Raw genomic sequence first — 26,786 nt, 5'->3', positions numbered from 1 at the left:
ATGACCATTACCCAACGTACGGATGTCAACGTCCATTGTTACGAACTAAACGAGCCAGTGGAAGAGTACTTAGTTTAGTAGACTAGCTTTCAAAACATATAATGAATCTAAATTTATCTTGCTAGGGGCCATGATACTGGCTGTAAGAAGACCACGTAAAGTTTCATTGACTCTTTGCTTGAGCTCGAAATTGATCGCAATCGACAAGGAAAATGAGAATTGTCACTTTAAATCCTGCCACTCCTGAGCTAAAAGCACTGCAGCCTCGTCGAAACTGCATTGTCGTGTTTTGTCACCGACAAAAAAGTTAGTCGATAATTCTTGCCTGGAAGGGAACACCTTTGCCTGACAATGTTTATATATAGAGGTCTGTGATAATAATGACTGCAGTCGGAATTGCAGTATGTACACTAGGCTCAAACAGTGTTCAACTGTCAAAGTCACTCAACCAAGTTCAGCCTCATATCGATTAGTTATTGTACATTTCTCATTGTACAACAAGCGATCTCGTCCGTTCAAGATCAGCACCATTGACATAAAAGTCCGATCTGAGGGAACCGGCCCGCCATTCCATCACACTCTCGGCTCGTCTGCATTGTCCGCGGAAAATTCAATTTACTAATGGGCTCTTGGGAACGGTAGGAGCTTTCATGCCGATGTGGAATTAACAATGCCAGCGAGCCCACGGTTTGGCGTGCTGGTATGACGACATTCCTTGCTTAGCAGAAGAACCCACATCCGACTAAATTATTCAAAAGTCAATCTTCATTCTGATTGGTCGTCTGCTCCGGCAGGTAGATCGTCTGCTCAAATACGTGTATGGCGAATGCGCTTGTTCGTAGTGGCAGCGACTTTTTGATCACTTTACTCTAGGTGTTTCCTACGGCCACAGGTGTGGAGGAAGCGAAAGACAAGTCTTTCTGAGGACCTTAATGTGAGGTGTGGCAAAATTGGAGAAAATATTACTTCCAACGGAGTGGAACAGATTGGTCTGGTTCCCTTAGAACCAAAAAAGACCAAGATGCCCTTCGGAAATTTTGAAAACCTGAAAGGAAAAGTCCTTCAACCCCCCAAGGATGCTGCCCATTTGGCGAAAATGTCCTTTCAGAGGTAAGTCAAAACCATACGAAGGTCAGGGTTCTTGAAACTTTTAAGTCGAAAACTTTTCAAAGTGTGTTGAAAAAGTTTGCGAGATTTGGACAGCTGACATTGGGAGCGTTCACATTTAACATAATTCAATTAACATAAAGTATTGTTAACCTGTATAGATGGCATAATGTCAAAGGAATTATACCATTGATGTGTGGTTAACTATCAGAACATATCCATCGCTGATACTATAACGGTTGACAAGGCGTAACGGTCCGATACACCCATGTATCATAAAATATGATATTTTGTCAAAGCCTTGCTGTGGATTTGTCGAGATGACTGCTAACTATTCAACATAAACAAAAGGTTATTAGTGCATATGAAGCATGCGGATTTTTGTGTATGTAACCGCGGGATTATTTAGTAAGGTTCTTCAGAACCCAGGTGTAACATTCTGCTACTGTAACACCTGCTCTCAAGAGTCAAAGACTCTATCTGACCTATTCAGAGAGTGTTTATCACACATGGCGCTTTGGTATTGTTGCTATAAGAAGCAACGTTGTCAGCAAGTCAAAACCTCAGAATCAAATACACTCCATGTACATTTATGCAAGCAGGTTCCCTAAAAAGACTGAATATGTAGATGGTATCTCTGTTCTGCTTTATCTGTTAATGTTATATATTCACACATAATGGATTTCAAATGCATTTATGGAAATCATGCTGCAGAACTTAATGATAAATACCAAGCAAGCGATAAGGATAATAACATTATACTTAAATTGTAAATGGGAGATATTTCAAATCAAGAATTTAACATCAATATTTCAAGACACAAATAACCCCTTGTTCTGTTTCATTTACACATTATACAAATATAATCAAGATATTTATCTGGAATACAGCTTTTATGAATTATACAAGACCGGTGCTTCAATTGCGAGACGTGGACAGTCGTAGTAGCGGATGATAGAACTAGAAACGAGAAGATGAGAAGATTTCTACCTACTTACACTCAGATAAAATGTCAATACCTGAACATACCATAACCATTGCCATGGCAACCGTGCTATATAAGCTAAACTTTCCGAAGCTATTAAATATAGAGAAGAATGCATTGTACTGTACAGGAAAGAAAGGAGCGGTTTTGGATGCCGTTTAGAATGTATTTCTTGTGTAATATCATTCAAAATATTCTACAAATGTCAAATGTGATTTGCAAGTCATAAGAAAGAAGCAATGTAATATATAATGTCAAAAACACGATTGAAAAGGCGCCTGTTTTTTTGTCCCTGTAGCACTGGTACATTTGATGCATGTGCGATAGAGAATGATGGCCGTATGTAAATTGTTCTGGGAAATAAATGACTATGAAATTATCATCTTCCAGCCATGGAATCCAGATGTGAACAGAGCAGCACAGAGACGTTTCAATTTCATCGGCAGTTTAATTTCACGACTCATCCACCACGCCAATATAGAAAGTCATTCATTCCCCGATTTAGCAACAACCGCCAGTTCAGAGTCGCACATGCCTACTGAATATCTTTCCTCATATCTGTTCCAGTGTGTGTTCAAATTAAATGCATTTTAGTCACTTTGTAATTAAAACAGACATAAACCCTTTCTACATCCTGAAATCTCTGCTAAAAGTAGAGTTGATTGGACGAATGCAACTTTACGAGCATGTGTTTATGAATCATGGGACCAGTGTAGGCACCAGGGGTTAAAACATGCAAATTATGTGCATGAATCTCTGAGTATCTGTAATGACAGCAGGTCCTCGCCAAAAGGGTAAATCCATGGTTTCTGCATGTTTTGTCTTTTGTTTGAATTCTTATGGAACCATACTAATTAATGTCACATTATTACATGGGATATAGAAGTAGTGGGATCACCTCACAATTTTCTGGGGTGACAGATATAGTACATGTGTGTACGCGAACAACAAATACAAAATATTTGCGGGAGTTGCAACAAGCTTCAGATCAACACATATACTGTGTAACTATCCATTGAGGCAGCATATAATAGTTAAGTTCACCGATTTTGATATACCATCATTAGACGAACGCCCGATGCTGGCCTGTATATGTGGGAATGTAACAAAGTAACCATGGTTTCATTTTCCCATGGGAAACCGTTTACTCCATGACAATGCAGCAACCGTGAAGCGGCTTTCATATGGAAACCCTATACAACACTGATAGAAACTGCAGTCGCGCTCTGATGTTCAAATAGTAATGATGCCTTGGAAAGCTCTGGCAGTGATGAATAATACATGTTGATTTCAACATCTACATCGTAGTTCATGTCTTATTCTGATATGAAGTTGTAGTGACAAAGTATTCTTTGTTTCGTTGGATATGTTTTATTGCCATAGATAACAAAAATACTTATAAATGTGGCATGAAAAGTCAGTTATGAAAGCTTGTGACGTCATTGTTTAATTCAAATGACGTCACGCTCAACTTTGCTATTCCATATCAGCCCACGGGATGTTTCATAAATACACTTATAGATTCTTTTTTCATGATTAAGCTAAAAAGACCGTAAACGTCATTTTAGAAACAATTATTATATTAAATGTTTTGAGATCGTGAACAGATAAATATTTAAATCACAATGTACATCGCGACTGATTCGTAATAATGCGACTATCTACATTTCATATTGAAGATCTATATAGCAATCGTTTCATTACGTATGTCATTTTGGATGTCCTTTACCCCAAATGTTGAATGTTTCAAAGGGTCGATAACATACGGTAGAGGTGTGCAATCATTAGCACTGCCATTCAAAGCAGTCTCAATAGACATGTTGATTTCACCACTCTCCTAACGGTTAACATGCTCTCTTAAAGTCGTCATTTAATACCCTGGTGGACCATGCAGTAATTAAGCATTGTTTGTGTGTGGAGCCTGTAAATCCCCATGGTTAAGTTATCTGTTGCCATGAGGTCGTGTCACTGCTTGAAAAACACAAAATATGTGAACTTGGTGAAACTGAATGAGGCATGGACATGCTGTTGCCATGAGGTCATGTCACTGCTTGAAAAACACAAAATATGTGAACTTGGTGAAACTGAATGAGGCATGGAGCTGAGATCACGTAGCTGCATATACAATTTAAAATCTATAAATTGTTGAAATAACAACATTACTTCATTCCATAAAACCATAGTTATTACTTACTCTGTCCTTTCAGTGACTTGCCCCCATATAGTCTAATAGACTTTATCTCTATATGTGTAGGCTGGATCCTTAAGTTTCAGGAAACGTAGGATATGGAACCGAAACCCAGTGTCAAGACCCTCGGTCTGTCAACGTCACATCCGTGTCCGTATCTTCATCAAAGATATAGATGTTCCTGGCGCGGTTTAATATACTCATAATAACCTTTGAATAGCCTTCTCCTATCTCAGTTTATTATTAAATTTCCTTTCTCAGTTATGAATAAAACCAGATAACTGTCTTGCATTGGTAGATTAATTAAATGCTCTACATAGGGTTACAGGTATGTTCAGAACGAAATATACTACAAAATAATACAAAAACAATATCTAAATTAAGCCATTTCATAAAAGTGGTTTTCCACTATTGGATTCAAATATGAAATATTAGATACTTCGAAATAACATCTGAGAATCAATTGTGGTGGCATGAATGACTTGGAAAGATCGGCGTATGCAAACAATTCATAAAAGAAAATATATTGGTGAGAGAGTGCGTAATAATCCAGGAACATCACACAGAGTATAAATATGTGTATATATTCATGTGTTCGTGCGTGTGCGTGTGCGTGTGCGTGTGCGTGTGCGTGTGTGTATATGTACTGTACTTGAATTGGATTGCAAATCGCTAGTACACAACAAATTTTAAATCCACATTATTGCTATAAATGTCGTAATTATACTGATGGCAAACACGCCAGTCTCGATGTTAACCATGTTTAACCTAACCATACATTTATGTTCCTTGATAACGGTAAAAGTATGCAGCTAGGGTAAATATCCCCATCTTTCACAATTACTCTAACACTTAATATTTGTGCAAGACAACAACGTGTAATTTTCCAGAAAATATGACAGTATTATCATGCCTTCGGTTGTCACAAAAATAAATACCTTACTTATATCTGACAAAGGACGCTCTGTAAATTACACTGTGACTGACATGCAAAAAATGTATGTTTCAGGCATATGAGTCTGGCACTAAGTGGCAGTAGTGGGGTCTCTGTGTCATTATATAATGAATACAGTAACGCCCCGGACAGATCGCTTATCGTATATGGCTTGTTAACACATGCTATAGTGATGGACTTTGCACAACGTAGTGACCCTCGATAAGGGACCTAGAAGACGTCAGGGATAGAGGAACCTGCTTTCACCAGCTGTTGCAGGATTGGTCTTGCAATGTAATGGTCAGTTACAGAGATCAGCTAAACAAGTGAAACATCCTAAACATGGCACTTTTATTGGCAGTACCCATTCAAGAACCGTCAGTCACACGATGGCCGGCAAAACGAGCTGATGTACTGGACGTGTCACCAGGGTCCTCGATGAATGTAAAACACTGTATACCGTTTCGTGAATTAAATGGTGCGGGATACGCAATTCCCTGAACTTCATTGGTATCATGCCAGTTTCTTATTGATATGTGTCAGTACCATTTCATGTGAAAATCCTCTACACATTGCTTTTATCCCTTTTTGATAAATACACTGCCTTGGACTTCCACTTTAAACAGTTACTGTGTTAATCACATCCATGCCATTGCGACTGTTTGTTACGCTCCCTCTAACAATGTTAAATGTATCCTATTCAGTTTTCATTTGTTCTGCTGTGTGACCATGTTTGTTCTGCAATGTCCCTGTTTTGCTGCCACAGTGTATCTGTTACTATGTCGACAGGAAACCAGTTCTGAAACTTCTTAGATTTAACTCATCCATGAATTTTTAAAATGTTTCCATGGAAACCGCAAATAGCGTCAGCCGGAGCTGATAATAGAATTATGGTCTTATTGTGAATACAGTACAAGAAGACAATAACGTACGACTTGAACACACGGGAATTGTAGTAACATGGCATGGCCGCTGAAACGGAAACGTCCTTGGCTATGTAGAATCATAAATAATGGGTATGTTTGGATCTATTAACCATTTTCTGCCCAAATCTATGTCAAGATATCCCTATGTCAGGCAATAAGAAATACAAATATACCGAGGGTGATTTTCTGATCACATTTATATTGTCTTCATTACCGATACTGTTGAATTTGCTCGGCCAAGCCAAATTCTGTTATGGATTTTATAACCGACCTTGACCTTCAGACAGGAAGTTAAACGTCAGTCTCGGTTTGATATTTTCAATTTCCGTTTATGCGGACATAATACAAGAACACCTGCCCTTTTATCAGCATTAACGTCGATTCAACTGGCACTAGCAGAGAATATTTACATACCACAGAAGCAAGGCGTTTCTGGTTTTGGTTCAGTAACGGCTATATTTGACGGATAAATATCCTTCTATTTCAATACTCTATAAGTTCAATGCGGTCATGTTTGTTCTTCTGGCACAGTGACATGATCTCATGGCGCTTTCAAAACCACGCATAGTTCTTTGTGTTGGAAACGGTGTAAGTTTACAGTAACCATGACAAAATACCCGCTGTGCATTGTGTGGAATGCGGTATAAATTCAGAACATTGAATGGTGGACGTTGTATTAATTATCTGTTTCAAATCCAAAATCAATAATCATAATGTCTTTTTCTGCGTGTTATCAAAATGTTTGTCGCCTTCTGTTCAGACGGATATATTACAAGTCACATCCCCCGGGATATTGTTCCGTCAGAGATAAATGCATTTGTTTCTTTTTTTCGGAAGCATTTCAAAATTTCTGAATGATTGTCACGACTTAACACTGAAGGTTGCGTTACAGTCAGCTCGGATATACGATTTGTTTCTCTCAATAAATGACGCTCATGCACTAGCGGTTGATGTCAATGTGTTTGACAATCTCAGCACGATAATGCAAGGCCGTCAATAAACAAATACTATTCTGCTATCAGGTAAGTCCAAATGTTTTAGCCTCTGCATGAAATTATCGACATAATAAATAAAGCCATTAGCTCTGTGGAATGCTTTTACGTTGTGAAGGAAATGAAAGTTTTAAGTAAATTAAACACAGACAGTAGATGTTAGCGACATCGATGAAGCATTGATTGCGGTGTTGTATTTGAGTTCAATTTTTGTTAATTCACGAATCGTATGGGGAATACAAAGAGCAGCTTTTAAATCTCCCGTGTTGCTTCATTTCAGCTTAAGCATGGTGAATTTGTTTTTTTCTGTGGTGACAACAGGTTATGCAGCATTTACGAGGAACAAACCTTTGTGTAGTGCTCTAGGTTTCCCATACCACACCTACACATTGTATGCGTTGCCTTTGAACACCACATACATGGGGAATACTAAAGATTTTTTGTACAATCACGACAAAGCCTATAAAATGAAAATAGGTGTTGTGTTTAGGTAAAATATGTGGTCTTGTCTACTTTAATGTTTGCTTAGGAGCAAACACCTATATATGTTAACCCTAAAGTTAGTTAGTGTGTGAGTTAATATTTAACGTCACATCGGCAATATTTCAGCCATATCGTGACGAGTTAACCCTAAAGGTTCAAAGGCACGATGTAAAAAGATGTATGGTTTGTTGTTAACCGCCTCACTCAGTGATGTTCTGAGAGATGTAGCAAACTAAATAATAATTTACCCATGTTGGTTGGCAGTTGCCAAAGTGGTATTTTGACATACCCATATTTTTTATATGAATGTTGACCATTTCTTGGCATTACATAATTAGTTGTCGGCATATATATTATTTCAGTAATCCATTTGTACCACCATGTAACCCTAATTGACCTCACGAGAAAATATTTGTATTTCAGCATAAATAATTGAAATAGTTGATTGAAACAGTAACTGATTTGTGGCAAGGTCAACACTCCAATATAGACTTTCAGTCGATAGACAATCTGATTAATGGGCAAAGGTGATAAATTAATAATACTTCCCATTGCCTTTCACTGACACTCGCATATTGAACTGGCATATGAACAAACTGATACAAATATGGCCATTATCGCAGCATCACAGTACGTTATATACGGTGAGGTTTACACAGATGTACAGTCACTCTATGCTTTCATTTCCTGAGAGTAGTTGTGGTCTTAAAAATAACATAGTAAATGGCCGTGTGAGGATGTACCCAGCCTGACTGCCACATTGAAGTTGGAAGGATTGCAATGAATAATTGATAGCACATGGCTAATTAATTACTTGAAAGGCCACCAATTTAATCAGCGCTCCTTACACTGAATGGAAACCAAACATGTTCAGCAAATCACGAGATGTTGTTACTGTGTGATGAACTCGAGAAGACATAAGGAAGCTAAATGAAGTCTTGCGTTTCCGGCTTCTAAATTGTATTTGGACATATAGTCTTTCCAGGCTAGATATAGTTCATATAGTTTATTATGCACAACAATAGCTATTGCAAATTCAATTATGATTTCCTTGATGGATCCACATGATGTTGGGATTTTATATAATGTTTTAGTGTGTATGTGCGTGCGTGCGTGCGTGCGTGCGTGTGTGTGTGTGTTGTGGGGGGAGGAAGGGGGGCCGCAGGGTGCTTTTAACTAACATAAAATGATTACATCCTTCAACGGGATTGATTTTTTTCATCAGAGAAAGAGGTGTGAATTAATCAACGAGCAATACTGTAAAAAAGCATGGATTGTATCAAACAGCGACATGAGTAAGTTAGTCCACAGTACATGTCAAATTACACAGCCATTCACTTATGAAATGATGATCTACCGAAACAGATTCCATTGGGCGTAAACAGAAAAATAAATTGAATGTATCACTGAAAATTAGTGTTGACACCAGGTGCTCATGACCATGACAGCATGTTCTGTTGCCACCTCTTTACACGTCGCCATGGTTTGTAACTGTTAATGCCAAATGTAGCACAGCGATATGCAAGACGTTCATTAACATATTTGAATATATAGGAATATATTTTGAGCTGATGAGGGATGTCCTGTTTGTTGTCTGACTTCAGCTGATATGACACCTTGGTTTGAAACATACACGTCTTGCATCTGAGATTGATTGAGTGTCCGTTCGCGCAAGTTCACACAGAATGGACTAGACAATTGGATCCTTTGAGCCAAGACTTTCAGAAGACTTGAATTATCAATTGTCTTGAGTTCTCAACGGTGCTTTACTAATTTAGGATATGTACGTTCAGACAAATTACAACTGACCGTGTCATTACATCCTTGGTGCAAATTTTACAAGTTCAGGGGACATTAGCGAGATTTGTCTTCATTTATGATTGGGCTCCTCTTTGCTGTCATCTTGCTTCTTACCGTGGCCTTATGCTGGAGATAGGTCACGTAGCGACTGTGGTTCCTTGCTGATGGAGTGTTTGTGGGCTTATTAGCTTAATTTGCACCTCGACGTTGGTTGCAGCGGATGTGGGAAGACTTGCGGTCCAAACACATCTCCTCGCCTCGGAATTCATAATGGCAATTATTTCGATTGTGGGTTCTTCCCGATCTCCAAAGGCCAAAGAATAATTGCTTTGAAGCCATTCATATCACAATAACGTACACAAAGTGCACTCGTCTAGCCCTTGATTAATTAGATAAAATTATGCAGTTTTCGCAAAGGTCTCTAAGATTTCAGGACCGTGTCAGTGTAATCAAGTCCATGTGTGTAAAGGTGCGTTCGATTTCAAAGGGAGCTCAGTAGGCGGCCTTGACAACCGCCTCTTCTCCTCTGCTCGTGCTAACGTTTGTTCACTTCATAATCAAGTCGAAGATGGAAGTGGCAGAAAAGAACCGATGCTTTTATTCCTAATCTTACGTATTTGAATACGAAGGTAGAATCTTCAACAGCAGTCGTCTGTATTTGACTGGTCGCATTGTCTTTCCTGTGGAACTGATGGGTCGTCTGATACAGGGGGATAGGGATGAATCCTCTTAACCTTGCTGTCTTCGTCCAGCTTGACAGCCATCAGGGCAAGGTAATCTGTCATCATGGTCTTCAGGGCTGAAATTACCCCCCGATTACCGTGGATTCTCTCTGTGTAGAGCCTGGTCCAGTTGGAAGAGTGCCGAGAAGATCTGACTCCTTACTCGTAGATTGACGGATGTTTAATGGAAGGATTTGTACTGTTGGTGTCATGAGATGAGGTACACCAGCACATCCTGTCATCTAGGAGGAAATTGTTATGAATTGTCCCCTGTTATTACCTTAACATGCTTCAAAACTGGCTCTCATGCACCAAGAGCCATTTTACGACCCCGTCAAAACACCAGTGCACATTTATTCCTAAACGAACGAACGATGGACTTAATGTCTTTAGGTCTAACAGATATCGAGAGACTTAGTGTCTGAGAGGCTACGAATCTTTGTAAAAAGGAGAATTCTATAAACGTAAGAACTGGGATTTTTTCGGTATAAATTCGATTTCTTTCGCATTAATGCGATACCAGTGGTAGTGAATTTCATAAGAACTCGACGTGACGTATATTTTCATTAGATGTGTAATAAAAATGCTATATGTGGAACGCAAAAGGGTATTTCCTCTTTAAGCTGCAGCAGTTTTAAATGATGCGGACCTGTAGTGTTAGAAAGACATATATTACAATAAGCATTATATCCTGCTTTGTGGAGCAATGTATATTAGTGAGTGAGTGAGTTTAGTTTTACCCCGCTTTTAGCAATATTCCAGCAATATCAAGGAGGGGGACACCAGAAATTGGCTTAACACATTGTACCCACGTGGGGAATCGAACCCGGGTCTTCGGCGTGACGAGCGAACGCTTTAACCACTAGGCTACCCCATCGCCCCCAATGTATATTAAACATCGAAGCCGATAACTAGTGCATTTCTGATTTGTTATGACGAGATAGAACATCCTTTTTTAGAACTCTGAATTCAAAACACATCAAGTCATCACCGATAAAATTCACTTTCGGTGAATTGTAAAGGTTATCCAACAATCGAAACAATAGCACCTAATACACCGCCTTCTACTTTATAGTTCTGTTGAAATGTGAATGATCGGTGACAAATTGTACATTCAACGTTGTCATGGCACGCAAACACACCGTCACAGGACACATCGGGGGCCCTTTGAGGATATTGATTGAGGCTGCACAAGCTTACCCGAACCCGTTCACATACTTTCTTGTAGGTTCAGGCATTTATAGGTTCTTAGCAGTTAATAATTAAACACTTTCAGGGATAGGTCCTCAATGACTTGTCATCTTTTTTTCTTGTGTTTTTGTTGTGTTCGGCTGCAATGGAAGTGTACAGAGAACGGAGCTGAGTGTAATATGTGCTTCAAGTGTGCTTCAAGTAGCCAATAAAGTGGAAAACATAGACGTTGTGGAGATTCCATATAATGAACCAACATGCAATTTCTGATTCAAGACCTCACATGGAGTACATGACAAAAAATACCCGTAAGGGGCATTAAACATGCGAATTTCTTGTTAACCTTTTCATTGCACACGCGATCGTAATTTGAAACCCACATAAAAAAGTAAGTAGAATGAATTTGAATTTCAGGAGGAGGGATTTTTAAAGGATTCAATCGGAAGATCGTCACTATAGAACAAAGTGCACGTAAATGAAAGTGCGAATTTACAAGTACAGATGTCTACCAAAACATGACTTGTTGGTGTGTAAGCATAATGTTTGAATAAAGCAACACAATCCGAAGACTTTTACCGCTCTGGTGAAATGCATAAAACGACTGTGATGCTGTCAGACCAAAAATCACGAACGAGACAATCCCGGGATTTTGTACACGATTGGCTTGAGCTAAGGATATAACAGCGAACAGCCCGACACCTGTCATCTTAGACCTCTGTCTCTTTCCATGCCCTTAAATCTTCTGAAAATAATAAACCTGTTTGGTACTCTGAATACTAGGCTACCTTCTTCCTCGTACGTTGATAGAAGAGTGGAATTATAACTGGGCTTTACATACATCTGCCTCTCTTCTTCCTGTTGTGCCTGTCCCACAAGAGATAATCTTAACCGATGTAGCTATATGCAAGTCTATCCTTATAATCCCCATCCTCTTATAGATGGTCCTCCCTGTCTCGTCATGTTCCAGTTAAAAAGGTTTCATTTAGGTTGTCTGACGAAAGCTTTCTCTCTTATGCAGCTAACAATCTAGGCTACTGTCTGCGGCGAATAACAAGAACCCTCTAACGAGCGGTGTAGCTCCACGGAAAGGTCAGGGTCGTTTATCAAGGGTAATGGCGTAACGCTACTGTTGACGTTAACACGTGCATGTACAATTGGTAAAACGCTTCTCAGACCTACTTAATTAGTACTCCGACTAAAGGTTAATACCAGTAGTCTATATGCGAGTTCTGGCCGAAAGATAACGGACGCAAGCGAAAAATCCAATTCATTCAACAAACAGCAACATGCAAATGGTACCGTTTTAGTTTCCATAAGATAAGACGTGTTTTTTATCCCCGCTGCGTTGGCCCTACAAACACGACATATCCAGGGCAATGGTAAAATACTAAGAATTAAGCCTAGCCAGATCTATTTCGTCATGATATTTATCAAAAGATAGTGTTATCACAAGCCACCTACTACATCAATGATAAACTTGTGATAAGGTGTTAAACGTTCAATACAAATATGATAATTGTTCACAATAATGTGTGTATAGATTTGTCATTGAGGTATAGCATATGTATACCTTATAACAAGTAGATCCTATTGAAAGACTTTGTTTTCGTATGTTCAATGGGTCAATCTCATCAGCATGTACATCGTATAGATTACCTAACTGATCTCTTCGGATACCATACGTTTTGATATGCTTATTCACGTATAGAGCGGATGATAAAACTCCATTATGGTTATTGTGGGATAGAGGGCGTACCTAGACCAGACTATGTACAAATAGATGTTATCACCCTCCCTAGAAGTATTATCGTCATTATTATCGCTATTAGTGGTAGAAAGATTTCAGAGACATCTAAGACACAGAAGATATCAATATATGTGCGTTGATTGCATCACTAACCTATGCCTTATAACCATTTCTTATACGAAATAATAATGGTATGGTATGAAGCATAAACTTGTGAAGTCATTGATTCTGTACTCATCAAATGACATGCAATCACATTTTCCAAATAAAAAACCTTCTAAAGTATGAATTTCCGTTGAACTTTGATATTTGCAAAATATACAGCCTTGGCATCACAGACAAATGATGCCACACTTGTCTTCAGCACGCCTCCTTATCCAGTGGGCTACATTCTGCCTCTCAGACGAACTGATATGCAAGAACGAGTCCATCAAAACTCCAAAGAGTGGATCTTGAATTTTCTTGGAACCAATTTCCAAGTCCCTCTTGGGAAAAAGCCTAGCACTGAACGACCAATAGATGTCCATTTTTCTGGGTTGGATTAACGTTAGTGACAATATCAATTAACATGTGGTAGGGAGAGCCCTGTCAGGGTTCTGGAAGCAGCGTTCCCATGATACGAGCAAGTACTCCTGAGACGTATTGGGTAGCCCAAAATTGATCCAACTTCTCTCATCGTTTGCAAATGGTTTTACAATATTGGCAGAGACAAAGAATAAATGGTAAATAGTCTAGTCTGCAGGTCACAGGCTGGTATGATTCTTCAACAATGGGCATTGCTCTCTTCGTGTCGTTTCACCACGGTTAGGATATCAATAAAAGGTACACTGGATATTTCCAGTTTGCTTCAAAGGCTATTTGGAATTTTTACCATCTGCGCTCTATCTTAATGGTAGTTGTTACATTTCAATTTTGTATGTGATGTATATTGACAGTTCAGATATAGCCATGTGATACATTGTGACAGGAGCGTACATGTATTAAATAATTAATACGATTTATAGAGTTACATGGAACATATCAAGACAGAACAAAAATATTATTTAACTCTTTAAGATGTTTCGTGAGTAAATTTTCCTGACGTTACACGATTTCATAAAGTTATTGCATTGAATAATAACTAACTTGTTTTCATTGCGACATGGCTGCAAAATTGCCGATGCGATGTAAAATTTAACTCACTCACTCACGTAAAGTTATATTTAGTATGTGGCATGTGTGTAAATCGTGGAAAATGACCACACACATTGTGTGTCGTATCTAATTCCAGCTGATTGGCTCATTGTGTAAAGATAGTATTTACCAATGTCACTGACCCTACCACGGTGTCTCATTCACGGAAGATGAATAAATAAAATATTATCCTCGGGACTGTATTATTAACTGCGTTTCTGTCATGTTGGTTTTGTGTAAACATGGGAATTGATTTGGTGGCGGATACGGATTCAGGCAGGAGAAAAGTGCCAAAATATTGATGACTTTTCAAGTGAAGGATCCGGACTTAGTGCTTTGACACTGATTAAAGAATGAGTGAATTTGGGTTAAGTCAGGAGAGGTTTAGGAAAGGACTTGTGCTCCGGACTTTAACTTTTATTGATTTATGAAAAGACTGGGAGTCTAAATTGAGAGCAGTTGAAATTGCTAAACAATTAAAAGAATATCAAACATAATTGAAATTGCAGTTTCCCGTTGTAGAATTCTCCTGGGAATGTTCTGAGGCAATATAATGGCATTTTGATCTAATAATGTTGGTTAACTGGAATGATATGTTGTATTAATTTACATAATATTTATTACAATTTATATATTCCAAGACTAACGCTTATCAAGAATTCTTCGACATGTTGCAGTATGTTGGAACTGTTGTAACCTTTTCTTTGAACTTCATACCGTTTTGTTAAGGCTGGCTTTGAATATCAAATGACCGAAATTGCCCCTTAATTGACCAGTTTAATGATGTACATCACAGACATACCCTAACATTGAATAGCTAAGCTAAGCATTAAATGTTTGTCAAGTTGTGCTTTCATCTTATGATGCCAGACTTTAGCACAACGTAGTGATCGGCAGTTCATGTAAATCTACACGCTTTATTTCAATTTCACTTCGCGCAGACAAGGATGTGAATTTCAATCGAGAGCCTCCGTCTTATGATACCCTTAACGTAATAGTTATTCTGATGTTTGGAATATATATTTGGCAGTTGCTATGTTATTTAGTTTAATATAACATCACAGCATCCCTGCGTCTCACAAGAGACAGAATGCCAGCACACCATGTTATTTGATGCTGTAACCCTTCGCAGCCAGGAGAACAATCCAACAGAAACACCATATCTATATCATTCTTCTTTCCATGCAAGACCCTATTATTACGAATAGTATGTGTCGAATAACATCTGAATATTGATGTTTCATCTTGTGCAATAAAATAATTGGTTACTTAATATTACACAACCCATACACATTTATACCAAAATGTGAAAATGTACATATAAAACCATTTCATCACGCACGTTCTTCTGTTAAATACTAAATGCTATCTGTACATTTTCCATGTACTCGTCCAAGAAAGGGATCGTCTAACGGACTTAAACTAAATTTTTTATGTGTTTATCATAATGAATTTCTTTCACTTTTAAGTAACCCTTTACATCCCTATCATGTAATTGCAAGTGTTTGCTGGACAGATGATACATGGAATCTCAAATGGCTCTCGGAGCCTTCTTGCGAAATGGCAGGCTAACATCAAAAGGGTTAATGAGACATGTTCTGGCCCGGGGAAGTTCTGCTTACTATCAGTCGGAATAATTGATTAGGGGAGGGGAACACCCGCTCTAAATTAAATAACTCTACTCTATCTAAATGAAATTTCCTCGGCTGTTGTTCTGTCCGCAAGCCCAGCAATGGCCCAGACTTAATCCTTGAACAGTGGGATGGGAATGAATTATTTATCGTTGTGTGAGCAGGGACTTGTGGAGCGTTTGGACAGTCACATCACTATCGGAGGGAAGGTGTTGGGCGAAAATGTGTTATCCCTGATTAGATATTTATCAAACATTTTCCAAGATTGGAGGATTTCTTTGAAATATTGATTTCGTTTTCGGTTGAGTGTGTTTGTTTAGCGGATAAAATGAAATTTCTTGGAGGTTTCTCAGCAAGAGGATTAGCTCCTTCTGTTATCGAATGATAGCTGTATCTTCTCAAAGAAATGTCATATTTATTTTAGCAAGTTAAGTACATTTATTTTTGTTGTTTTTATCCACTTGAATGTATTCTTTATTTACATGATTTATTCACTGGTTCGTTCATGAATATTGATTGACGAAATGTAACATGTTTTATTAGGCTCCTTTATTACTCTAGAGTGCAAATTATTTAATGACGTCATTCTATGATACTGTAAAATTCAAGCAGTATGCAATATCAAGCACCAGTCATCTGCTTAATATGGTGTGGTAATTTAGTTTGGGTGGGTAGTTGCGTTGCTTGATCAAACTGGTTGTACTGAGTACTGGTTCGAAACCCAGATTTGCACCTACTATGATCTTTGCTTCGTCATCATTATCGCCAAAAGTTGCCTTCAGTCTGCATGACATTGACTCCAAAGGCTTAAAACTGGCGCCATTAGTATACACCACGGGAATATATACTATTTTCCTATATACATGTTCTTTCTATGGTTGTTATGTTCAAGAATTTTAACTATAGGCAGTTTACTGCACTTTTACAGTTATGCATTAAGTTTAACCTTCACGTGACCTTTGGAACCGCCTTGAAACTGTAGCCAACATTTTCTCAACACGCACAGAAACACCAGTCCGAGGTCGATAATTGTTTTCAAGAGCCTCTTGTCAGTATGAGTTTACGATCAGTATAAATTATTCACGAGCGTTTCTATTTTCTTACCTGAAATACGCTCATTGGTGTTGATACCTTGCATGCGCTCGTAAAACATTCCCCCCGAGTATACTTTGTACACTGATGACGTCAATGCCAGGCTGCCCACCCGTCAAAGTCACTCCTTCCATTACATTTTCGATAAGTGTAAAACACGGGCTCCAGTATTTGCACGATATAGTAACATTACGTTATTGAATTATTTTTTCGTTTTTTTAAGGAGTTTCAGTGCAAGCTGGGTTTGGTTTCTTTTGCAACATCCAATGACATTCTTGGCTATTGTCGTCCCATTATTCACAAACCTGAACGTGGTATTCCCCAAAGGAGGTGTAATGAGTTGAGTATTGACAGCTGAACTTTGGAAACTGACGAACTGTTTTCTATATAAAGACGGGATGGTGAAAACGTATTGTCCTTTGTAACACAGTGATTAACATATGTACAATATTTATTCAACTAACCCCAATCACTTCTCTCCCTTCCTTTTCTCTCGCTCCCCTTCTCTCTTCTCTTTCTGTCTATTGTCCTTTGGAACACTATCATTAACACTATGTACAAATGTATTCGACTCTCTCTGACTCTCTCTCTCCCCTCTCTCTCCTCTCTCTCTCTCTCTTGTCCTTTCTCTCCTCTCTCTCTCGTTGGTCACTTGGATGTACAAATGTATTCGACTCTCTCTCTCTCTCTCTCTCTCTCTCTCTCTCTCTCTCCTCTCTCTCTCTCTCTCCCTCTCTCTCTCTCCTCTCTCTCAGACGCAAAGCAAAGGACCACTCGTTGTTCTACTTGGATGCAATCACGTTATGTAAGACCGGTCCGTTCTGACAAATTACTGCGCCGTCATATTGTGAAAATATAGCGCCCTTGTCTCAGCATGGACCGCCATAATTAAGTCTGGCATGGTCCAGAAGCAATCTGAGATTGCGAATTAAGTCTGCCAGTTACCGGCCTCTTAGGTGACATGTTAAGCACCTGTGTCCTACCCACAACACACTGAATTTAGATGTGCTAATACGAACTGGCAAATGTTGAGTAATATCCTCGTTAAGTGTCTGGCATAACACAAGACTAGAATAGAGCCTTGTGTCCTGTGCCCTGCACACGTTGGCTTGGACCTGCGTCCACAGATCATTCTGATATCACTTGATTTATTCATCTATAATGTACTCTCAAATCAGTCCATAATTTATTTTAGCTATACAGTAGATCTTTCAGAGACTTCATCCTGATTACAGTATTGTCATGGAAATGATGTTGCTTAAATCCAATCTGAGTTTATTGTGAAGATACAGCCTGTGTCAATGTGGCCTCTGTCTCGAAGCACGGTTTGATGCGCTGCAATTCCATTGTGCTGAAACTGTCATTGTAATTATTTCTGGGTTGTGGTTTATGCAGGAGTTCCTATTCAACCCACGCCACCGTGCTTTAAGTTGTCGAGACGTTGAGTACCCTTGAACATATGCATAGAGATGTGCATTGAGTTCTGATAAACAGGTCACACTGCTCTAAAGGAACATAGACCTGTTGTCACCAACAGCCTATGTGGGTTGTAATTTGTTGCCAAGGTGATTTCGGATTCATCAAGAGATTTACAAACGCTGACTACTATGAAAAGCAATTTGATCTTTTGTAGCCACTCTATGGACAAGAATGGTTGTGTATATGAATTGTCATATATGCATGTGAATGTGGGTCTTTGTGCCCTTCTGCAGTATGAAGGATAAAGCGCTTCAACCTTGCTGATGAAGCACATCTCAAAATCTTATTGAACTCAATCAGCGGGCTCATCGATATTTAATCATCCCCGTGACGTTGCATCATTTCCATTCTGTAATCACGAAATTAATTAACCTCCACTAATTATTTATTGATCGCGTTGATGGTGAAATGTACCAGACGTGTGCCCGTGAGTGACACCTTGTTGATATCATGTAATGACAAGCCCTCCTTGTAATCAAGGTGAACAAAGACAGCACTACTCGTTCCACTCCTGACATTTTAACTGAATGAAAGCCAAATTGATTCCTGGAAGTTAGAGCCCATGAACCAAAGATCAGGTGTTTTCTACAACAGAAATAATCTGGCACGATGTTCCGTGGACACTGTCAGGTGTGCTCCCCTTCTCTCTCCCGGAGAATAACCACATGGGACACAGAAAAAGCATCAGGTTGGCCATTTGTGATTGCGCATGTTCTGTTGACTAAACCCTGACATGATCATACTGGCAAGATCATAAATTATTTTGTCTGCAATCTTACTTTTACACAAAGGATCGTAGGATTAGCTGCTAACGTATGTGGAAACTTAAAGCCATTTGGTACTAGTCTGAAGGGGAGGGATACGGGCGTAGGCTACTGCTTTCGCTTGGATCGATGGTGTTCCGAGTTCAATTCCCAACATGGTCACAATGTGTGAAGCCCATATTTAATACTGCGCTAAGAGCAGCGCTAAACCAATTTCTAGTGTGTCCAGTCAAAAATGCCTGCACGCTTACAAAAAACTAAAAATAACCAGTTAAGGGAACAACTTAATAATATTTACTACAACATTTGTCATGATCCCAGATTGGTTGAAAACATGGACAACGTTAGCGGTACGACTATCCTGAGCCAATGTTAACGGTACCACTATCCTAAGCCAATGTTAACGGTACGACTAACCTAAGCCAATGTTAACGGTACGACTATCCTAAGCCAATGTTAACGGTACGACTATCCTAAGCCAATGTTAAAGTATGGGTGTTACGATCACCTCAGCGCTACGGTCGCTTTGTTGAACGGGGCCCTGAATCTGATCAGTGAAGGTGTGTATAGGTATGTCCTACGCCCACGTCAATTCGTGATGGTAATGAGGTCAATCAATTATTCATTGTTATTTTTGATAGGTGTCTATTGTTCCTTACATTCAATGGTGCCGCTACACTAAATGTAGGCAGAACACACCGGCTAGCCTGATCCAAGTCATGTCTGAAGCGCCGAGACACTTTCTGATGCGCTCTACCAGTAAGACGTTATTGTCCTCAAGCTGTATCCTTGTCACTTCGTGGGAACTCATAAATAGATAACAATACGTTCTTTATATTGTAAATATTAGCATAGCTTTCGATTTTGAATCTGTTTGTGCAAACACGCGGGCGTTCAGCCAAGGGGCAATGCATTACGTAGACAACGCAACCAAAGTCAGACTCGACATGAACGCGCTGGGATTGATCAAGCAAACAGAATGCTTTCCGAACCAATAGCATGCCTTTTCTCAAGTGACAGGCGAAACCAGTCGATAAAAGAGTCGCTAACAGTCCATTAACAGTGTATTGAAAAGACAGATCGATTTTTGCAAGACATTTAACATAAATGCGTTACTTACAAAACCATTAGAAAGACCGTGTTTGTATAGTGAATATGCATTTATTCATCATCGTTTTATTTTGTTAGAAGCGTCTTTATATTAGACGGATGTCGTCCGCGTGTTGGTGCTTCCGGTTACAAAGGTAATTGCCGTGTGCGGGACTACTCTCTTTTGCCTCTCAATTACTAGAGTGCAATACTGGCCGGAGAGTGCATGCCTCGTCAAAATGAAACGCAATAAAGTGGAAATACTGCTTTCTTCCGACATTCCCACAGTACTCTGAACTTGATCCCTTAACGTAAGGGACGATATCTCACATCCTGAATTGTTAACAGCTACACGTGCCTTTCAAGGGCTCTGGGTATACCCGGAGATAGTTTGATCGACTCCTTTCGGATATGGTTAATCATAAACGTTCAAGTAAATTGTCTTATCTCAGTGGAAATTTTTCAGATCGCGTTTAAGAGGAAAGCACATTTAATCGCTGCGGTACTGCTCTTTGTATTCTGACTTCCGGTGACTGCTCGCTCAACTTCCTTTTGATGCGGAGATCAAACAGACAGTTTATTGTCCCATGTAATGTGGTGGTTCAGTTGACAGTCATTTTCCTCCGGTAGAGCTCATAATAACAGGATGAAAAAACTGGAACAAGGCAGCGCATTAGGTATACAATGGATTGTGCTGGTAGTTGTGGGTGTTTATTACCCGTTGGCCATAAATTTTCATTGTTAGGCTTTTAGACCTTATATGATGCGCCGATAAATAACGTTAGGGACACAGGAAACAACGATCATTTTGTTGAAATTAGAATGAAAAGAAGTAAACATCTTTAGTTTTCATTTATTCCTCATTCACTTCAGATAACTACGAGGGAACAGGATCATTATCTTTACGTTATTATGGCCTAATGGAAACTAACTGCAATGCTTTATTTACGATCCGATATGTTTATGATCGTTACGTTAAGCAGTGGGTTGGCCTCGTTCTCAGGACATATTTATTTTTCTTTCAAAGAAGGCTGGTTGCGACTCGATGGAGTTTGTCGTTAAGCCTCTTTTCGGCGTCATCCCTTCAAGATAACACGCGTTTACGGCGTAAGAATTAATGATGTTTTACATTAACGAGTAGATTATCAATGAGGCAGAAATAGATAAGGTTCTTTTTCGCTACCGTTGTGCAAAGCAATTTCAAGAAAGAAAAGCAGATACATCTAGCGTGAAATTTAATAGTGCATTACGAAAAAGAAAAGTCATTACCTAACGTCCCCGAAAATATTATAGCTTCTATCTGTGAATTCAGACATTTTCAATGACAAATAAGTCAGAAGGTTTTTTTCTTAATATTTTACAAACTGTATTGAAAAACCTCATTTTTACTTTCGTTACACAAAATTCGTCAAATGTAAAGTCTGTTGATTCTTAAGGTGGAAGAAACATACATGATCCACTTCTTTCTCAAGTTATTTCTTAAAAATTTACTTTGTCAAGTTTACCCAAGGACCAAAATAAATTATTTCAGAAAAGGGTAATGTTTACTTACTGGGCACTTTCAACTCGACACTCGAGTAGACGTATTGCCCACGTTATCGAACAATACCACAGCCGCAGCCTGTATTGTTTTGCACTAGCATAAACCCTAACCTTGTCAACACAAATACAATGTCAGTGCATATAAAAAGACCAGTATTTACATTCATTCTATAATTATGAAAAAAATCGAAAACTTACAAAAGTGACCTAAAGGTCTGATCTTAACTTGACTTGTCTTCATATCAAACATCACTATCTTCTCCCTAAAGTCAGCGATGAACCTTTCAGTAAATAGACCAAGCATACAACGTACATGTATCAGTTCACACCATCCAGCGAGACTTCAGAAAAAAGCTTTTAACGAATATGTGCAGAGCATATAGACAACAAGGTTCTGATCAATAAATGTCTGTGTCTCTGGCACGGCTGTAACCAACAGACCATGTACACAAGGGCTGTGTCCAACATTGCTATAAAAGTCAACGAACAAAGGAGATTGTTTTTCTTATTTGACATTATCATTGTATTGATTGCTTTGCCTTTTGTTCTCCCTATGCCTAGTTCCTGGAAGGACATAGATAACCACTGTTGCCTTAGCAATTCGTCTGCGGAGAACATGATCTATGTGAATACATATATTACTTCGGATGACCGTTTATTTAAGGGCGATGGTTTGGGAATGATTTGTGTGATATTTAAACGCGATCATAACTGTGTAGCGATCTTTTGTGCATTACGTGAACATACAAATTATATTTATGCAAATGATTATTGAACGTCTTTGAGGAGATATAAATAACAGACTTGCACCAACTGTTAGCATGAATTTCGTTTTTAGCAAGTTGTTTATTGTTATGTCAATCCATACCAACGTGTCATTGTACTGCACATGCAATGGCTCAGTTGACAGAATTGATTGCACTGGCTTAATCGGGATCTATGAGAATAGAGATATCAACAAAAACAATCCTTACTGCCAGTGGCCTCTTTGAGGTCCCCATATATCATATAGCATTGGCGTGAATATCGTTCGAGTAATGTATTTAGAGTATGTTAATATATTTCTGTTTTACTTCCTCTCACAATGGCTTTCTTCCTCCTGCTCTATTAGGTTCCTGTTTTTCGTTAAATAGGTTTAGTAAACCCATGCGAGACAATGCAGTGTAGAACAGAATGAATATAGAATAAAATGATACAAAGCAACATAACATACTTAAGCCCACAAACACAGAAATGCAGTTTGCCCAGTTAAAAAGACATTTCTGTCTAAACATAGCACCTCTGAAAGTATCATGTTTACCATGAACAGTGCCAGGATATTTTCATTTATGAATGTCGGAAATCCGATTAAACGTGATCCATCCCGGTGATTTATCCCCAAACTTCCGACTCAGGCCGCGTCTTTGACTAATAAACACCGCGAGAACGTAAGCCGATTTACTCTTAATCTCTTATGAGGTGTCTTCCGCGGTAGGACAAGGGTCTAATAAAAACAGGCCAGTGGATTCCCCAGGGCTGGGATTCATATATTGATTTCATGTTTGTATCAGCGTGTACACTAGTTTCCACATGTCCATAAGTACATTATTCTTTTCAAGTTTTAATCTGACCTCAGCGCTGTATGTAAGAGCATGAATTGTGAGTATACTTATCGTCGTTATTAGCAATATTCCAGCAATATCACGGCAGGGGAAAACAGAAATAGGCTTCTCATAGTGTATCCTTGTTGACGAGTCGAATCCGGACATTCAGCGTGACAAGCGAACGCTAAACCATTTGGCTACTCAAGAGCTTCGGAACAACAATAAACATTTATGCAATGGAACCAAGTGTATATGTGGACATAATCGGTGCTTAGATGCATATGATGGCATTACCTTTTGTGTTCCATAAAGAGAATAATTCTGTTTCTCCCACATGTTTGCGTGATGGAAGCACCAATGCAATGTTCCGGACCATCTTTTAGAATATGTTGAGCTGATTGTATACCCCCTTAATGCCTTGTAAGTACCTTACCTTTGAAATGATGAGGCAGAGGATCGAACTCCGAACTTCCGCTTTCCGTACAGACGTTCTAACCACTATGCCACGGATACCGAAAACTCCAATAGAAACTGAAAATAACCACACATCTCACTATGACCAGTACAACTAACTATAACACAAATTGAGAATTTGAATTTGAATTTTTTAAATTTAATATTAAAATATTTTATTTAAATTTATGATCAAACATATCCATCTTCAACCAGATTTAACAATTACATCTCAAAATGAATCTGAATATGTGATTCCAGAACATCCAAACGAGAGAAATTAAATTATGTTTATTTTCGTCTTTGAGTATAATGATCTCCACATCTGTATATAGACAACAGTTTCAAGTTGTCAACACGGTCTCATATAGTCACCACACAACAGAACTAATGTTTAACGCAAGCATAAAGATGAATTAGCTTTCAAAAGGAAAGGAAGTACCCTGAAGTGACATTGAGACTGTACAGGGCAGATTGATGGTGGAGGATGACTGGGGATGAGCTTCTCAGTTTGATAGTCACACTGGCTAGACGTGTCTTTGTCAATATGCCACACATGATGCAAGGAACTGAATGCTGGAGGAAGCCGTCCTGTTGGAATGGTTTTCCTTACTCACAACAGACCCTCTTGTACACTCAGGGAAAGTGGCCGTCGGTTTTCAACTTAATCCACGGGTAGACACTTTTAGTAGATGCAGATGTTTAAATGGCCTTAGTTGTAGGTTCCATAAAAGTGTCAGGTCCCGGCAGGGGTTCTGTAAAGGTCTTAATGCCATTTTGAGATAATTTCGATAGTCGTAGAATCTATTGTAGGATACTTTTCATCTTAGTACGGTCGTGGCTAATGATTGAGTATTCATTACCATTCTTCAGTAGCAACTAATATCTAAATTCAACACATCAACGCTAGAGAATAGAGTCTCGAGTATTTGATGAAACATAATTATTCTATCAGGCGTAAAAGCAAAATGATGATGAAAACTATATAAATGGATGAAAAACACACGCTGTTAGCATATCTTGTTCTACCAGTTATAATCATTGCCGTGCTGCGGTAGGGATCAATGAATGGGTAATCATTACCATTGATATCATCACTAGGTCCGCTAGAGGCTAATGAATGGAGGCGTAATCATTACCATTGATATCATCACTAGGTGCGGTAGAGGCTAATGAATGGATAATCATTACCACTGATATCATCACTGGGTGCGGTAGAGGCTAATGAATGGATAATCATTACCATTGATATCATCACTAGAGATGATAGGTGCGGTAGAGGCTAATAATGGATACTCATTACCACTGATATCGTCACTGGGTGCGGTAGGGGCTAATGAATGGATAATTATTACCACTGATATCATCACTGGGTGAGGTAGAGGCTAATGAATGCGTAATCATTACCATTGATATCATCACCAATCTCTATGTAATCATTACAATAGTGCGGTAGTATCCAATGTGCTAGTAATCAATGTAATTGTAATCATAGCGGCATGGTTGCAGCCACTATCTGAGGTATCATAGCCATTTTCATCATTACCACCCATGGTAACGACCAAGTATACATAGGTAATGATTAATGTTGTGCCTTAGTGGCCAATATCTGAGTTATTATTGTGAGGTTGTATCCAATGTCTGAGTAAGCATTACGAAGACGAGGCAATGAACATGATGCATCTACACACGTTTAGCGTTAATAGCTGTATTAATGAGTGAGTTTAGTTTTACGCCACACTATATTCCAGCTATATGGCGGCGGTCTGTAAATAATCGAGTGTGGACCAGACAATCAAGGGATCAACATCATGAGCATCGATCTACGCAATTGGGATACGATGACATGTGTCAACCCAGCCAGAGAACCTGACCACCCGATCCCGTTAGTCGCCTCTTACGACAAGCATGGGTTACTGAAGATCAATTTTAACCCGGACCTTCACGGGTAGCTGTAGCTGTAATCATCACGATATACAAATGTTCCTTATGGATCGTCTGTGGTAATTGCCGTGAAGAAAACGCCATCACTTCATTGAGAGTATATGACAGATCCTCATGAAAGACGATGAATGGTTGTGTAACTTTTACGCGAACGTCATCACTATCATCACTGCTACCATGATATAATGTAACAATTCAAAAAAGGTTGCTTATGAATCCCAAAAGCTCGGATTATTCAGTTGTAGGGTGCTTTTAACTTCAGTTGTTGTTCCCACCAGATACTAATATAAGTTCAGAAAACACAACAAACACAATTTTAGAAGAAGCGGAAGAAGTAACAGTAAACCTGCTGACATCAATGAAGAAATATTTTTTCGAAATACAGCTATCGATTTTGTAAAAACATGTAATAATTGTCGTGAAATCCATCGATTTGATCACTCAATTTTTCCAAGCCACTTTCCGGTCCCAATAACCTGTATTCGTTAATCTGAACATGCAATAACCAGTCCAGAATTTTAATCAAGTATCACACGAGTAACGCACATGTGCAAATAGTCATGCAAAGGAGCCTGACATTGTGTGCCATCCTCTCGCTGTATCATTTTGCATGAAGGTGTCAGCATTTCAACTCTTACGCAATATTCTATTCATATATAATGTTCTAATACACATTTATCAGTAATATTGACTGTTCCATACACACACACAGATGCACTATTAAAAGCCCCTAGGCAGACATTCAAAAGCCATTTCATGTATTTACATTAGATTTGAGTATGGCTACAAACGAAATTGGAATCTCTAGATACGGATGCAGAAAAAGCAATCGACCTGCAATATGCAGGCAGAGGGTGCAAAAACTTCCCCAGATGTGCTTTTTGTCGACGGCCCCATCTGGACTGGTAATAGAAACGAGAGTGACATTGGTTCTTAGTTTGAACAAGGATTTTCATCTCTT

The 26,786-nt window shown here is 38.9% G+C and overlaps 1 protein-coding gene across 1 annotated transcript in view; it reads left to right on the top strand.

Annotated features, from left to right (window-relative positions):
* Positions 1 to 580: 580 nt before the first annotated feature.
* Positions 581 to 26,786, top strand: part of LOC124264531 (vesicular glutamate transporter 2-like) — a 67,918-nt gene continuing 41,712 nt past the window's right edge. The window contains exon 1 of the mRNA XM_046699273.1: positions 581 to 1,110. Coding sequence (XP_046555229.1) covers positions 1,022 to 1,110 — 89 coding nt within the window. The 5' untranslated portion in view covers positions 581 to 1,021. The remainder of the gene's footprint in view (positions 1,111 to 26,786) is intronic.

This window comes from Haliotis rubra, unplaced genomic scaffold, assembly GCF_003918875.1.
Source record: "Haliotis rubra isolate DU_JTF1 unplaced genomic scaffold, ASM391887v1 Scf93, whole genome shotgun sequence".
Taxonomy (NCBI): domain Eukaryota; kingdom Metazoa; phylum Mollusca; class Gastropoda; order Lepetellida; family Haliotidae; genus Haliotis; species Haliotis rubra.
Note: the sequence above shows the minus strand (reverse complement) of the source record. Positions and strands in the feature narration are given on the sequence as shown.